Here is a 17,367-nt window from a genome sequence, read left to right as displayed (position 1 = left end):
ACTCAACAATGGCTTATTCATTAACCAAAAGAGATTGCTTATCATTCAACCATGACACCCTATTGTTAGGATTCCCAAAGATACTAAGAGCGGGGGGGTGAATCAGTATCTAACCAGTTAATGGATTTTCTTAACTTATTAAATGAAAAGCATTCCAAAACAGTGTACTGGTAAACCAAAATTAATACATTAAATAAGAGCAATAACCACAACATAGAAAGCACACCATAACACAATATTTTTGGCGAGTAAACCCGGTGTGGGAAAAACCTCGGTGGGATTTGTGACCCACAATATTCGCTCACTAGCCAATAAGTGAATATTACTAACAAAATGGGGGCCTGCACATGCAAGGACGCCAAGTGCCTAGAGCTCACTGCTCAATTACAAAAGGAAGTCACACTGACTTACAAAAATGGATTATACAGATCCAAGATGATGTACTGCTACAAAAGGGCATCTGCTATGCTAGATCCAGTACTGGTTTAAGCTTTGCAATAATCATAAACCATACTTTACAATCTACCTGAGCATTCACACATAATATCCATCACATATCCTACTACAAATGTTCTGCAAGATTGCATACTTATATATGAGCCTTATTACAATATTCCTTGTCGGCTTTCAAAAAGATATTACAATTAAATACATTTTGCAATAAACAAATCCTGTCGGCCAGGGTGTCGGTGAACTGTATTCCGATGTAGAGTTTACCGGTGCCGGTGCCTGTGCCTGCCCATATCATATGATTGTAAGGTTGCCATAAATGACAATACCTTCGATCACTTACAATTTCTCATTGGAGTGTGCATTATCCAACAATCTCCCCCTTTGGCATTGATGGCAACACTCATGAGAAAAATCCAAAAAAAAGTATACCAAAAAGTGTTGTCCAAAATTTGTCTTACCAAAACTGTCTGTATCAAAATTAAGTGCTCCCCTTGAGCTGATGATCTCTTCTGTTATCCTTTTTCTCATCCTCAACTACTCCCCCTTTGGCATCAATGACAAAGGTAGTCATTCACTATCAATGGAGTGGAGTTCCTACCTAGTTCCCTGTAACCGGTGGGTTACAATCTGATAGATGTCCGCCAATGCAAAATTTAAACTGTTTCTGAATCTCTCATTGTCTTTTAATGCAGCTTCTATTCTCTAAATTGTATTAGTGAGTGTGTGCATTTGCTCTTGTGGTGTCTTAAGTCCTAGAACTAGAGCCTCAGAAATCTCTTTTCTCAAAAAGATGATGTTATCTAGTTTAGGACCTAGTTTGCACTTCAAATCCTTTGCCTTAGATTTTATCTTTTCTTTTTCTTTTTCCAGTTTTTCAATTTTCTCCTCAAAAACTGCAATTTCCTGTTCAACAACCTTTATTGAATCTGATGATCCTATTAAATTATCAGCAATATCATTTATTTCCTTCTGAGCTTGGCTGATCTCTATATTAATGTCCTCTGTCAAAATGTTAGTTTTACATGTATCTCGATACAGTTTCTTGAAACGCAAAATTGTTGTGCCAAGTTCTAGTAATAATGTAGCTATATGTGCCTTATTCTTTTTCACTGTTTCCTCAAAGAATTTTTCCTTTTCCTTATTCATTTTCTCTCTGAATGTGTCTTCATTTATCTAATCTAGTGTTATTAGGTTACGGGTTATATACTTAGACAATGTGTCTAACTGGCTCAAAGAATCTTTATTTTCTATGTTACATTTTGGAGCTATCATCTTCAAAATTGGCAAAGTGTCATCTATAGCCTTATAGGCTTGTGCATTACACTCTGTGATTTTCTTTATAGAATCTAATAGTACCTCTGTTACATTTGTTGGCCTAAATTCAGTCATGGATATACCGGATGACTGTCCAACTATTTTTACAATCTATAATCCGTCGGTGGTAGTGATAGATTTGCTTTCCTCTTTCTCTGGAAGATCAGTTTGAGTTTCCATTTCTACTACCAAAGGCTTAGGCTTGTCAGATGTGGTCGGTGGCACTATCTGAGAAGGAGCCTGTTACTCTGCTTGTTTCTCAATTTTTTTCTCTGCTGGTTTCTCTATTTTCTCTATTGATGATGTCTTTGTTTGTGCCTCTGAATATTTTACTATGTTGTCCACTACCGGTTTTTCTTTGTTTACCTCTGTACTGTTTACTGCTAGTGACTCAGTAGGTTTTTCAGTTTGAGTGGTTGCCGGTGGTACAGTAGATGCATCAGTATGCATACCTGTGGTATCTGCCATTCTTGTGTCCAGGGGTTCATTTGATTTTCCAGTTTGTTGTTCTACCCTAGTTCCAATGTTCTCATCTCCAATATTTCTTGTTGGTGGCTCAGTTGCCACATCTCTTTTGTCAGTTGTTTCCTTATCCACCATAATATTCACTTCCTGTGTGTCAATGTTCATTGTGTACAACACCTCAGAATCAGGATTAGTATCCTCATGTGGTGTTTCAATACTCTCTGTTGTCAGTTGTGTCTCAACAGTTTGTACTGATGGAGTATCAAAAGGAGGTGGGGGAAAATTATCTATTATCTTTAGGCTTGGAGGTCCACCTACTTTACCTTTCCCCTTATCCTTATCTTTTTGGTAGACTCTGATAGTCTTTGGTCTTTTGAGCTCTTCTTGTTTTTCTTTCTCAACAAAAAATATATCCCATTGATCAGCAGTTTCTTCTGATATTTCATTTACTCTTCCTGCCATTAGTGCTACATGTTGGTGACTAGTTAAAAATACTGTCCGGTTGGCCTCATTGATTAATTCATCTATCTCTTCTATGGAGTTAACTGGGTGAATTGCAAGTAATTTCTCTATTTTTATCTTTTTATCTAAATCCACAATAGCCACCCTTCTAGCTTCTAATCTTCTGTATAAGTCATTTGGTATGTCATCTACAATCTCCATCAAAAATTTATTATATATGTCTAAGTGTAAAATTACACTATTCTCTATGTTCTCTTTATCATCATTGGAAAGTGTGTTATACATCTTGCTGATATTTTTCAATTTTCCATCTTCAGTTATTTCATTTAGAAGTTTGTCTAGTGGAGCAATAGCCTATTTTTCTTTTCTTTTCTTTGGTGTTAATTTCTTAGCCGGAGGCCTAACTTCCTGTTGCTTTTGTCTTGTCCTTCTGGGTTTAGGTGAGGGTACCGATGAGGGTTTTCTTTTTCTTTCTACCCTTTTGAACTCAGCCAGTATATCACTATTAGAAGAAGTTGCAACTGGTGAAAGATGAGCTTCCGGTTGTAGTCCTTCCAACTCACTCTCCTTAATACCAGTTTTGTTTAATACATCTTCTTTTATTGCTTTTGCCTGTCTTTTTCCCTTCCTCACTATCTTCTCAATTTTATTGATTCTTTTCTCAGATTGGATTTTGCTTTCTATGGTGTCCGCATTGCCAAAAAAATTCTCAGTTGGTTCCTTAGGTGCTTCTAAGAGGGCTTTAGCATAAGTCTCAATTATGTTGTCATCTCCCTCATATCCCATCTCAGTGACCCAAACAGTCCTAGGGACAACTGCTTCCATCCAAATTTCATCTTTCTTGATCACAAAGCATATCTCCTTTTGATACTTGTCAACTATGAATTGAGATAGCCTTATTCTTGTCTTCGTCCTTGCTTCAAAGTTTGAAAATGTTCATTTATGTTTTTCTCCCTATCATCTCCCATGTTGTTCAGTAAGTCTAGCAGTTGTTTCCCTACCGGTATATCAAAACCAAAGTCTTTCCTACCAATACTGGGTACTTCCTTAGTAATGTACAACATTAAACATACAAGCAGGTTGCCAAATCTGAAAGTTCCCTTTTTGTCACCTTTGATTTTCTTCAAATTATCTATCAATTCATCTTTTAGCCATTCACATACATCAATCTTTGCATTGTTAGTCACCATGTCATAGGCACTCTTGATACATAAGCTGGAAACAAAGTTTAGTCTATTTGCATGTGTTGCCTTATAACCAAGAATCATACTGACAAATATAACATTGATGTCATTCACATCGTTGACTCTTAGGGACCTTTTATCAAATGTTGTGCCGGTTAGGGTCATCACAGTGTCATTTGGAACCTTTTTACTTTCATCAGGCCTGCTACTGGTGGAAGGTAAGCTTGTCTTTAGCCTAACTGCCTCGTTGGTAATCTTATGGATGGAATCCAGCTAAAAGAATTCCCCATGTACTCTGCTTAGCACAATTCTTATCACATCCTCAGGAAAATCAGGGATGTTGAGAATGTCCACAAATCCTAGGGTTTTCACTATCTTGTGTTCCGGTTTAACATTTCCATTTGCATCACAAATTATAGTCTTGTACATGTTCTTAATTTGATCATCTCCTAGTTCCTCAATATGACAATGTATATACATTCTAGGGTCCTTAGCATAAACTACTCCCTTAGGTATTTTTGAAAATGCTCCTAGGGTATCATCTTTCTTCGCAATTTTGGGAATAAGTTTGAACACGAGTCTACGGCGCTTAATAACCTCAATCATAGTAGGGTTTGCAATAAATTCAAGTGCAGAGGAAGAAGCCATTGTTATAAATACCTTGCTCTGCCTTTAGGATGATTTGCTTGGATAATTTGCTTCACTTTTCGCTGTGGATGCCTTCGCTCGGGATTTTCGCGCTCTCTAGAAATTTGAATGCTTGGTGAATAAAAAAAGAGCCAAAACACTTGCTTTATAATGTTATTTCCTTCAACTACCATATTTAATGCCTTCCGGTTAAGTCAAAACTTAACTCATCTGTCGGTAAAGAAGTAATCCAACTTCTTACCATCAATCGGAGGTAACTTAGCATGTTTTACAGTTTGTTGCCATACCCCTAAAGGATTTTCTTCAATTAGATGAAGAATCTCGTATCGGTGAAGTGATACTCTGTTATGCTGGTGAAGGAATAGCTTCACTAACATTCTGATCTGTCTTCCTAATCCATTGTTTTGAAAATTATTGCTGCACTTCATCAACCTTCTCTTTACCTTTCAAGTTGGGTCCTTTGTTATTTGTCGGTGATGCCTTACTTCTACAAAATTTTGCAATATGTCCAATCTTGTTACAAGCATAACAAGTCACATTGTTTTTCTGAATTGCTTTTCCATATCCTATGGCGGTATGTGTTCTGCATTGATTAGATAAGTGTCCCAATCTTCCACAAATATAACATCTTACATTCATTATGTAGTTTTATGAGTTATGACCAATTTTGTTGCATTTAGCACATTGACCAGTGGGTGCATTATTATTCTGATAGTTTCTAGATCTACATTGATTTTCTCTATGACCATACTTGTTACAGTTAAAACATTTCCCATTGAATTTGTAAGCATTAGGTTGTCTTACCGGTTTACTATGATCATGGTTGTTTGCAGTACCAGAGCTCTCACCAACTTCAAAGACAAGGCCATTTGTATCTCCATTAGGTTTCTGATTCTTCAACATGTTATCAAGTTCCTCTGAGCTTTTCTTAAATTTCTCTTTGTGTTGATTTGCAGCAGCCAGTTCATTCTCCAAGATTCCTTTTTGTCTCATGAGTTCATTTGTGTCATTTTGTATATGCATCAAATCTATCTTCAACATATCATTTTCATGATTGAGTCTTGTGTTTTCATTTCCAGCATCATTTAGTCTTCTAACCAAGTCATCTTCATTCTTCTTTCTATCTTCAATGTCTTTACAAAATCTCATAGTCATGTCTTGCATCTCATTCTTCATAGTACTATTTTCTTGTCTTAGTTTGTTCACAAGGTCATTAAGGGTTTCTTTCTCATCATCATTACTCTGCATCTTTTCAGAAAGTTCTCTTCTTTTGTTCCTTGCAATAGTAATATTTTCTTGAAGTCCTTGAATGATTTCTGTGCAACCTTCAGATCATCTTCAAGTTTGATATTCTTCAACTTTTCTGTATCATAGTTTGAAATAGCTATTTCCAATTGCTTCCTTAAGTTTTCCATCTCTACCGGTGTCAGAAGCTTCCTCAAGCTGTTAGGCTTTTGAAAATAGAGGACTAGTCTCTGATACCAATTGTGAGGATTCCCAAAGATACTGAGAGGGGGGGGGGTGAATCAGTATCTAACCGGTTAATGTAGTAAATAAGAGAAATAACCACAACAAAGAAATCACACCATAACACAATATTTTTGGCAAGGAAACCCGGTGTGGGAAAAACCTCGATGGGATTTGTGACCCACAATATTCGCTCACTGGCCAATAAGTGAATATTACTAACAAAATGGGGGCCTGCACATGCACCAAGGCTAAGTGCCTAGAGCTCACTACTCAATTACAAAAGGAAGTCACAATGACTTACAAAAATAGATTATACAAATCCAAGATGATGTATTGCTACAAAGGGCATCTGCTATGCCAGATCTAGTACCGGTTTAAGCTCTGCAATAATCATAAACCTTACTTTACAATCTGCCTGAGTATTTGCACATAATATCCATCACATATCCTACTACAAATGTTCTACAAGATCTCATACTTATATATGAGCCTTATTACAATATGCCTTGTCGAATTTCAAAAAGATATTACAATTAAATACATTTTGCAATAAACAAAATCTTGTCGGCCAGGGTGCCAGTGAGCTATATTCCAATGTAGAGTCTTTCGGTGCCGGTTCTTGTGCCTACCAGTATCATATTATTGTAAGGTTGCCATCAATGAAAATACCTTCAATCACCTACAATTTCTCATTGGAGTGTGCATTTGCCAACACCTATATGGTAACTCATGAGGAATCCTTTGTAAATTTCACTTACTAATCATTTCATTTGAAACCATATTTTCAGTAGAACCTGAATCAACTACAACCTTACATACCTTATTCTTGCACTTACATGTGGTTTTGAAGAGAGATTTCTTATACAATGGTTCTTTGGATGCCCACAATAGTGTTCTCCTTAGCATCAATGTCTCTCCAACTTATGGGTCACATCCTTGACTTGGAGTATGGACACTTCCTTCATCCTCTTCTTGCACAAGTTGAACCCTTTTCTCACTTCTTCTGTCACCTCCTGATGATGAACCTTGTCATTCTGGACACTTGAATGCTAGATGACCAATTTCATTGCAGTTGTAGCACCTTCCCGTGAATGTAGTTGAACCTTCCTCTTGTGCCTCTAAAGCCTCCTCTAAAATCAGTAACTTGCTCCTTACCTTTGATTGTGTCTCCTTGGTCTTCTTGAGTTTGTCTTTTTCCTCTTCCTCTGTGGTATTTCCTCTACCTCTTCCTTTTCTCTCTTGCCTTCTCTGCAACTTTTCCTCAACCTTCATAACCAACTTATAACACTCCTTTGCTATTCTTGGTGTTGTGAGACTAAGTTCATCTTGAATGTTATACCTCAACCCATTCAGATACCTTGCCACCTTCTCTTCATCATCTTCGTCATGTGCTGCTCTTATATCCAACTTGTGAAATTCCTCAGTGTATGCCTGCACATCCCTATCTTTTTGTTTCAGATTTTGGAGCCTCTTGTAGAGCTGAACATTGTAGTCATTAGGCAAGAATTTTTCTTTCAACTTCTCCACCATCTTTTTCTAGGAAGTTCTCTTTGGCTTGTCTTTCTTCCACCTATCTTCTTGCACACAATCCCACCATAACAAATCACGACTTCAATCTTGATTTAGCCACCTTCACCTTTTGATTCTCTTCCACTTCTTCACATTCAAAGTAATTTTCCAATGCTCCAATCCAATCTATGAGTTCTTCACCATCCAATTTACCACCATACATTAGTAGATGTGCCTTGGCTTTGTGGTCACCTTCCTTCACTACCTTCAAGAGCCTAAATATCCTTGCTTCCTCTGGATCCAACTCTACCTCTTGAGGGGTTTCATTCTCATTCTCTTATCCTTCTTGATCACTCTCAACTTCATTGGTTCTTCTTCTCCTATCTCTAGCTTCTAAGGCTGCAACCTTCTCTTTCGGGGCTTTCAATTCCGTAGCAACTACTAATCCACTTTTTGTAGGCATATTGCCTTAAACTACTCAAACTCCCTTCAAGAATCTACTTCATTGCTTTGATACCACTTTGATGTAGAGCATCCAAGGAACTCAACCAATAGGGGATCTATTTCTCCCAACTCACCTACACAATAAGGTGGTAACCCTCTAAAACCTCACAGGACTCCTCACAAGGTTATTAGTACTCACAAGGTACAATATATCAAAACCACACTCATGCTTCTTAACATCTCTTCAACCATTGATATATCTTGGACTAGTTTTGTACACCTTGCCCAAGTCCATATTAAGGACTTCCAGCAACTGAGTCACACCTAAACCACTAAGTTCTATTCACACAAGAACCATTTCCAATAGGTCTACCAATTGTGCATTGTCTCAACTCTCAAGCCAAGTAACTACTCACCATTTTAAAGGACTTCATAACACCGTTAATATTGACTCTATACTCACCCAACCAACCCAACATGGTTAATTTTTATTCACAATCAGTACACTGCTTTTAGGACAATCTTGACATGTTTTGGGACAATCATGTGGTAGACAAGGACAGTCATGATTGAATGGACTATTATTTTTTACCACCCTTAAAATACAACCTATGATGATGGGAATCCACCCTATCACACCCTTCTCACTCAAACTAACATCAAATCCACTTCTAATTATGTAGATACGGTGATTTTCAACACACTGTCTACCTGTGACAACCAACTCAAATGTTTAAGATAATCATAAACTCTTCATGTTTGTTTTCTCACCTTGGCTTGACAACCATTGAGACATGTTTTGACACCTCCAAACACCCGTAATTTCCTCCTTTTAATCCTTCAAGGACCAGCTCTGCACTTACATTCACCATACTCCCTTAACTCACTGTTATGGCAGACTGAGACTCAAGACCCAAAGATATTTTTGACTGTCTCAGGTTACGCTAATGAGGGTTTCCAACAGTCTTTACAAAAAAATAAGATATCTCTCTCAAGAATAAATGAAATGGAACGAGACAAAAAGAAAATGTCAGTGGATTCACACCTTCATCATATTCAATCATCTTTCGAAGCAAATTGATTTATTACTATTTTGAAAACTTTAGTATTTCAGACTGTTACACCTGCGAACACAAGAAAATGTAGAAAAGTCAAAGATTTAATTGATTTTCTTCTTGATACATATCACCCCAATGCATCCAACCCCTCCATGATTCGAGGAAGGGATTATTTAAAGGCCACCCAAGTTTTTCCAATGTCCATAAGTACTTTTCAAACTTTTTGAACAAATTAACTTCCAACCATGCAACAAAAATTACCTTTACAATTTTTATTTTTGACAATATTGGCAACTTTGGCAATTTTTAATCCTAGACCCAACCTATGACTTCTATGGCTCAATAATGACACAAATATATCCAAATAGATCCATAGACATCATCAAAGATCATATTTGACCTATTGATGCATATTTCCCACATTAGGCCAATTTTCTCAATATGTGCCAACATGGCCCCCATTAGGACTCAACATACAAACTATTGATCTCAATGACCTTATTACAACATATATGGTCTTATTTCATCTTATATGGCCTTTCAAGGCCTTATTACAGCTTTCACACTTCAAAACACAAAAGATTCAAAATTTGCCTTAAAGAGGCTTAATGGTAGCCTAGGTGCTCCTACACCAGAGATCAAGGATGTTGAACATAACATAAGACCTAAAGAAGCGTTGTTGAGTGCCTTGACAGATTCATAAATGACTAATATGATGGGACTGCAGAATGATCATGAGATCTGCAAGAAATTAGAGACCTTGTATGAAGGAGATAAACAGGTGAAAGTGGCTAAATTACAGAGCTTAAAAGAGAAGTATGAAATGCTGAAAATGAGTGAAGATGAAAACATTATATCCTTTATTGCTTAGGTGAATGAACTTGTCCTAAACATCAGATATGCTGGTGGAATCCTTAATGAGGATGAAATTTTTCCTAAGGTGTTGAGATCTTTGCCTCCTTCTTATAAACATAATGTCGCTACAATTGATGAGATCTAGACTATGACTACTATGACTAGAGACATGTTGGTTGGAAAGATTGCTGATTTTGAGCTGAGTGAACTTGGAGAATCACATGGTAAGACTGAGACTGCATTTAGAGAATCTATATTCGGGAAGAAAAAAGTATGATCCAGGAGAGAGTTCATGTAGGATTTCTAGATTTGAAAAAGAAAGAAGAGAGATTGAAGAGAAAGAAAGAGAATTGGAAGAGCTTGAAGCATTGATTGGTCAGAGATTACCTAAGGGTGTTGGTAAGTATAAGGGAAAGTTACCTTTAAAATTGTTTTCATGTAATAAGATAGGACATTTTTCTTTTAGGTGTCCTAAGAGAATGTCAAAGTATGATAAGCATGATAGGCATGACAAGTATGATAGACATGAGAAGTATGACAAGTCCTATAAGCCTAACCAAAAGTACAAATATCAGAAGAAATGTTATTATGTTGCTGATGAAGGTGTTATAGATGATGAGTCTGAGAAAGTAAATTATGAAGATGAGATTGTATTCATTGCTATCAAGGAAGATAATCAGGCACTTGTTGATGGATATGTGCAGGATAATGGTGTGCCAAAACAGGGCCTTAAGTGGCAATGAAATTTCAAAAAATCAGAGTTTTGCAACTTGACATGAAAAATTGAATAAGTTATGAACATTATTTTAAAAATATGTAAGAAGAGAATCTATAGAAAATTGAATGTTACAGTTTCTAAGCTACTAGTTGTTTTTTGAAAAAAAAAAATTCTATTTGATGAAAATTTCAAATTTCAATGCAGTGGTACAAAAATTTCAGGAGAAAGATAAGAAGTAGGTGTATGTCTGACCACCCTAAACACAATCAAATCATTATTTTTTCTTATAAGATTTATAATATAAGCATTAGACTCATGTCCGGATGTGACACATATTTTTTTATAATTTTTTATAAAGTAAATAATTATTTATGAATTTTTTACTACAGCTTTTTAAAAATTCAGAAACTCCTACGTCTGACACCTTAACTTGGTCAAAACCTTATGAAATTCAATTTTTTTTAGTTTTTCCCTATAGTAGATGAAGCATAGGATGTGACACATGTTTCAGATTCAAAAAATGTTATGCGGTTTGAAAGTTATGAGTATTTTTCAATTAGTCTATCAATCAGGACTTTTGTCAGAATTCAATTAGAAAATAAATAATAATTATTTATTAAAGTCAAAATAAGACAAGCCTTATATTGTTGGAAAGCTGAGAACATCCTTAAAAAACCCTTTTCGTTTTATCAATTTTGGCTATAAAATCAAGGAATACTAAAAAGCACGTTTTTTCAGTTGACTTTCCAGGCTTGTCACTCCCAAGCCAAATCCCAAAGCAAACCCGAACCAAAATATGGAGGGAAAAATTTATGTTTTAAAATCGTATATCGGATAAAATCAGATATCGGATTTTATTGGATAAAATTGGATATCCGATTTTTGAAAAAATAAAAAAAATATATTTTAGTAAATTGGGCATAACTTTTGCGTTTTATTTCAAAATTTTGATTTTTTCTAGGCGTTGGAAAGGTAATTAAGAGCTCTATGATATGGAATAGGTATATTTTCAATTATTTGTTTTAAAAAGTAATTATAATCCATTTAAATTCATCCCTCATTTTTGAAACATAAAAAACTCATGACTTTTTCATATGATTTCCCTATTGCATGAATTTTTGTAACAATCATCTCAAAATAAACTAAATAAGTAATTACTTAATAATAGAAAATTTATGAATTTTATTGAGTGTGATAAATTTTGATAAAACATGTTACCCATGTTTGTTCCTTTCTCCACCTCTCTCTCCTAAACCTATCACACCACCTATTTGTTTCTTCCTCCCTCTCTTTTGTCCATATTTATACATCTCTCTCTAGACCTATATCTCTAACTATTAATGAATACCTCATTAAATCTCTCAAGCTCTACAAGGTGCTTATATTTCTACCTCTTCATAATTTCCTCCTCTATGTCATTCTCTCTTCCCTAAGATCTAGACTAGTCTCTCTGCATTTCATTCTCATCTCTAGCAACAAAATTCATAGGGGACAAGGAGAGGTGTAGGGAAGTATCAAAAAAAGGAGAGGGGGAGAGAGGTGAGAAGGAGAGATTAATTGGGGGGAAGAGAGAGTGTGTGAGAGAGAGAGCTATAGGTAATTAGGTGGAAGGCGAAGAGAGAGAGGGAGGGGTTGATTGGGGTGAAGAGAGAATGAGAGGGAGAGTTTGAGATTATTAGGGGATAGGAGGAGAGGGGGAGAGGGGAAAGTATCAACAAAGAGAGAAGAGAGATGGGGACAAAGGTGAAGAGAGACTTAGAGAGTAATTAGGGGGTGGGTAGAGGGGGAGAGGGAAGTATCTATAAACCCATAGAAGGAGAGATGCGATCGAGGGTAATTGAGGAAAAGAAATAATGTGAGAGAGAATATGGTGTCCTAAAGGGTCATATGGTGTCTCGTGAACCTTTAGGACACCATATGACACCTTAGGAAACCATATGATGTTGTTATAAGTCTTATGGTGTCCTAAGGGGTCATATGGTGTTCTATGAGCCTTTAGGACACCATATGGTGTCATTACAAGTCGTATGGTGTGTTAAAGGGTCATATGGTATCCTATGACCCCTTAGGTATTGTTAGGGGTCATATTGTGTCTGAATGGGTCAGATGGTGTCGTTGGGGGTTGTATGGTGTGCTAAGGGGTCATATTGTATCCTAAGGGGTCACAAGACATCATATGACCCCTTAGACACTATATGATCCATTAGGTTTTGTTAGAGCTCATACTATATCCTAAGAGGTCATATGGTGTCCCATGACCCTTTAGGACACCATATGACCCCTTAGGATATCATATGGTGTCGTTATGGATCTTATGGTGTCCTAAGGGGTCATATGGTGTCCTAAAACCCCTTATGACACCATATGATCCCTTAGGACATTATTTGACCCCTTAGGATACCATATGATACCTTGGGACACCATATGGTATCGCAAGGAATCGTATGGTGTCCTAAGGGGTCATATGGTGTCCTATGAACCCTTACGACAATATATGCCCCATTAGGTGTCATCAGGGGTCTTATTGTGTCCTAATGGGTCATATGGTGTCGTATGACCCCTTAGGACACCATATGATTGGAAAAAATATGGTGCTATGGGTCTTATGGTGTCTTATGACACCTTAGGACACCATATGACCCCTTAGATACCATTTAGTGTTGTTATGTGTCATATGGTGTCCTATGACCCCTTAAGTGTCATTAGGGTTATTTTATGTCCTAAGGGGTCATACGGTGTCCTATGACCCCTTAGGACACTATATGATGTCGTTAGTGGTCATATTATGCCCTAAGGGGTCATATTGTGTCTTATGACCCCTTAGGACACCACATGGTGTCGTTATGGGTCATATGGTCTTCTAAGGGGTCATATGGTGTTCTATGACCCCTTAGGACACCAATTTTATGTTTTTATGGGTCGTATGGTCTCCTAAGGGGTCATGTGGTGTCCTATGACCCCTTAGGACACCATATGGTTTCATTATGCATCGTATGGTTTCCTAAGGGATCATATGGTGTTCTATGACCGCTTAAGACACCATATGGTGTCATTAAGGGTGGTATGGTGTGCTAAGGGCTCATATGGTGTCTTATGACTGTTTATAACACCATATGACCCCTTAGGTATCATTAGGTGTCATTTTGTATCGTTAGGGGTCATATGATGTCAGGTATGACCCCTTAGGACATAATATGACCCCTTGGGTGTTGTTAGGGGTCATATTGTGTCCTAACGGGTCATATAGTGTCCTATGACCCCTTAGGACACCATATGGTGTCGTTTGGGATTGTATGGTGTGCTAAGGGGTCATATTGTGTCCTAAAGATTCCTAGGACATCATATAACCTCTTAGGACACCATATGACCCCTTAGGACACCATATTCTATTGTTATGGGTCTTCTTATGTTCTAAGGGGTTATATGGTGTTCTAAGGGGTCATATGGTTTTATATGACCCCTTAGGATACCATATGACACCTTAGGACACCATATGGTGTCGTAAAGGGTCGTATGGTGTTCTGAGGGGTTATATGGTTTTCTATGGGGTCATATGGTTTTGTATGACCCCTTAGGACACTATATAATGTTGTTAGGGGTCATATTATGTCCTAAGGGGTCATATTGTGTCTTATGACCCCTTAGGACACCACATTGTGTTGTTATATGTCGTATGGTTTTCTAAGGGGTCATATGGTATTCTATGACCCTCTAGGACATCATATTATGTTGTTATGGGTCGTATGGTCTTTTAAGGAGTCATATAGTGTCCTATGACCCCTTAGGACACCATATGACCCCTTAGGACACCATATGGTGTCATTATGTGTCGTATGGTGTCCTAAGGGGTCATATGGTGTTATATGACCCCTTAGGACACCATATGATCCCTTAGGAAACCATATGGTGTCGTTAGGGTTCGTATGGAGTGCTAAGGGGTCATATGGTGTCCTATGACCTCTTAGCACACAATATGACCCCTTAGTACACCATAAAGGGTCCTTAGGGGTCATATGGTGTCCTATGACCCCTAAGGAAATAATATAACCCCTTAGGTGTTGTTAGGGGTCATATTATGTCCTAACGGGTTATATGGTGTCCTACAACCCCTTAGGACACCATATGGTGTCGTTAGGGGTTGTATGGTGTGCTAAAGGGTCATATTTTGTTCTAAAGGTTCCTAGGACATCATATAACCCCTTAGGACACCATATGACCCCTTAGGTATCATTAGGGGTTATATTGTGTCCTAAGGAGTTATATGGTGTCTGATGACACCATATGACCCCTTAGGACACCATATCGTGTGGTTATGGGTCTTCTTGTGTTCTAAGGGGTGATATGGTGTTATATGACCCATTAGGATACCATATGACCCCTTAGGAAACCATGTGGTGTTGTAAAGGGTGGTATGGTGTCGCAAGGGGTTGTATGGTGTCCTAAGCGATCATATGGTGTCCTATGACCCCTTAGGACACTATATGACGTTGTTAGGGGTCATATTATGTCCTAAGGGGTAATATTATGTATTATGACCCCTTAAGACACCACATGGTGTCGTTATGGGTCGTATGGTGTTCTAAAAGGTCATATGGTGTTCTATTACCCTCTAAGAAACCATATTATGTTGTTATGGGTTGTATAGTCCTCTAAGGGGTCATATGGTGTCCTATGACCCCTTAGGACACCATATAGTATCATTATGTATCAAATGGTGTCCTAAGGGGTCATATGGTGTTCAATGATCCCTTAGGACACAATATGCCTCCTTAGGACACCATATGGTGTCATTGGGGGTCATATGGTGTGCTAAGGGGTGAAATGGTGTCCTACGACCCCTTAAGACAACACATGGTGTCGTTATGGGCCTTATGGTGTTATAAGAGATCATATGGTGTTCTATGACCCTCTAAGACACCATATTATATTGTTATGGGTTGTATGGTCCTCTAAGGGGTCATATGGTATCTTATGACCCCTTAGGACACCATGTAGTGTCATTATGCATTGTATGGTGTCTTAAGGGGTCATATGGTGTTCTATGACCCCTTAGCACACCATATGGTGTCATAAAGGGTGGTATGATGTCGTATGGTGTCCTAAGGGGTCATATGGTGTCCTATGACCCATTGGGACACTATATGACATCATTAGGGGTCATATTATGTCCTAAGGGGTAATATTGTGTCTTATGACCCCTTCAGACACTAGATGGCATCGTTATGGGCCATATGGTGTTCTAAGGGGTCGTATGGTGTTCTATGACCCTCTAGGACACCATATTATGTTGTTATGGGTCATATGGTCTTCTAAGGGGTCATATGGTGTCCTATGACCCCTTAGGACACCATATAGTATCAGTGTGCATTGTATGGTGTCCTAAGGGGTCATATGGTGTTCTATGACCCCTTAGAACACCATATTGTGTCATTAGGGGTTGTATGGTGTGCTAAGGGGTTATATTGTGTCCTATGACCCCTTAGAACACCATATGACCCCTTAGGTATCATTAGTTGTCATTTTCTATCGTTACAGGTCATATAGTCTCCTATGAACCCTTAGGACATAATATGACCCCTTAAGACACCATATAGTGTCGTTAGGGGTCATATGGTGTCCTATGACCCCTTAGGACACACTACGACCCCTTAGACATTGTTAGGGGTCATATTGTGTCATAACGGGTCATATGGTGTCCTACGACCCCTTAAGACACCATATGGTGTCATTAGGGGTTGTATGGTGTGCTAAGGGGTCATATTATGTCCTAAAGGTTCCTAGGACATCATATAACCCCTTAGGACACCATATGACCTATTAGGTATCGTTAGGGGTTATATTGTGTCCTAAGGGGTCATATGGTGTCTCCTGACACCATATGACCCCTAAGGACACCATATCATGTCGTTATGGGTCTTCTTGTGTTATAAGGGGTCATATGGTGTTATATGACCCCTTAGGACACCATATGGTGTTGTAAGGGATCGTATGGTGATATAAGGGGTCATATGGTGTCCTATGACCCCTTATGGCACTATATAACCCCTTAGGTGTCGTCATGAGTCGTATTGTGTCCTAATTGGTCATATGACATTCTTTGACCCCTTAAGACACCATATGACCCCTTGGGACACTATATGGTGCTATGGGTTGTATGGTGTCCTAAGGGGTCATATGGTGTCCTATGACCCCTTAGGACACAATATGACCCTTTAGGATGCCACATTGTATCATTAGAGGTTGTATGGTCTCCTAAGGGGTCATTTGGTGTCTTATGACCCCTTAGGATACCATATGGTGTCATTAGGGGTCTTATTGTATCTTAAGGGGTCATATGGTGTTTTATGACCCCTTAGGAGACCATATGTTGTTGTTAGGGGTCATATTGTGTCCTAAGGGATCATATGATGTTTTATGACCCCTTAGGACATGATATAACCCCTTAGGAGACCATATATACTAATTTTCAAATATGGATATAAAGGTGAAGAGAGATGAAGAACTTAAGAGAGGGAAAAGAACTAAAGGACAAGAACATAAATATAGATATAGATATTAAGGAGTATGAAGTAAGAGGGAGAAAAACTAAAGGACAAGGATGGATAGAAAGAGGTAGACATATCTAGATATTGAAAAGGAGAGAGGAAGATAGAGATAAAAGATGAAGATAAAGGGAGAGGGAGGTGAATAGATATAGAGAAAGAGAGAGGTAAAGACAAATATAAATATATGAAGAGAAGGAGAAAAATGGACAAAGAGGGGTAAAGAGAGAGATTAAAAAAGGAAG

The 17,367-nt window shown here is 37.9% G+C and overlaps 1 protein-coding gene across 1 annotated transcript; it reads right to left on the bottom strand.

Annotated features, from left to right (window-relative positions):
* Window positions 1-7,025: 7,025 nt before the first annotated feature.
* Window positions 7,026-7,526, bottom strand: LOC131875750 (uncharacterized). The gene has a single exon (XM_059220401.1). It carries the CDS (start codon window positions 7,524-7,526, stop codon window positions 7,026-7,028), a length of 501 nt encoding a protein of 166 aa, XP_059076384.1.
* Window positions 7,527-17,367: the final 9,841 nt, after the last annotated feature.

The sequence above is a fragment of the Cryptomeria japonica genome, chromosome 5 (genome assembly GCF_030272615.1).
Source record: "Cryptomeria japonica chromosome 5, Sugi_1.0, whole genome shotgun sequence".
NCBI lineage: Eukaryota > Viridiplantae > Streptophyta > Pinopsida > Cupressales > Cupressaceae > Cryptomeria > Cryptomeria japonica.
Note: the sequence above shows the minus strand (reverse complement) of the source record. Positions and strands in the feature narration are given on the sequence as shown.

What these genes read in the sequence shown, in the direction of transcription:
- LOC131875750 (XM_059220401.1), bottom strand. Translation starts at nt 7,526, where the DNA reads ATGGTGGAGAAGTTGAAAGAAAAATTCTTGCCTAATGACTACAATGTT.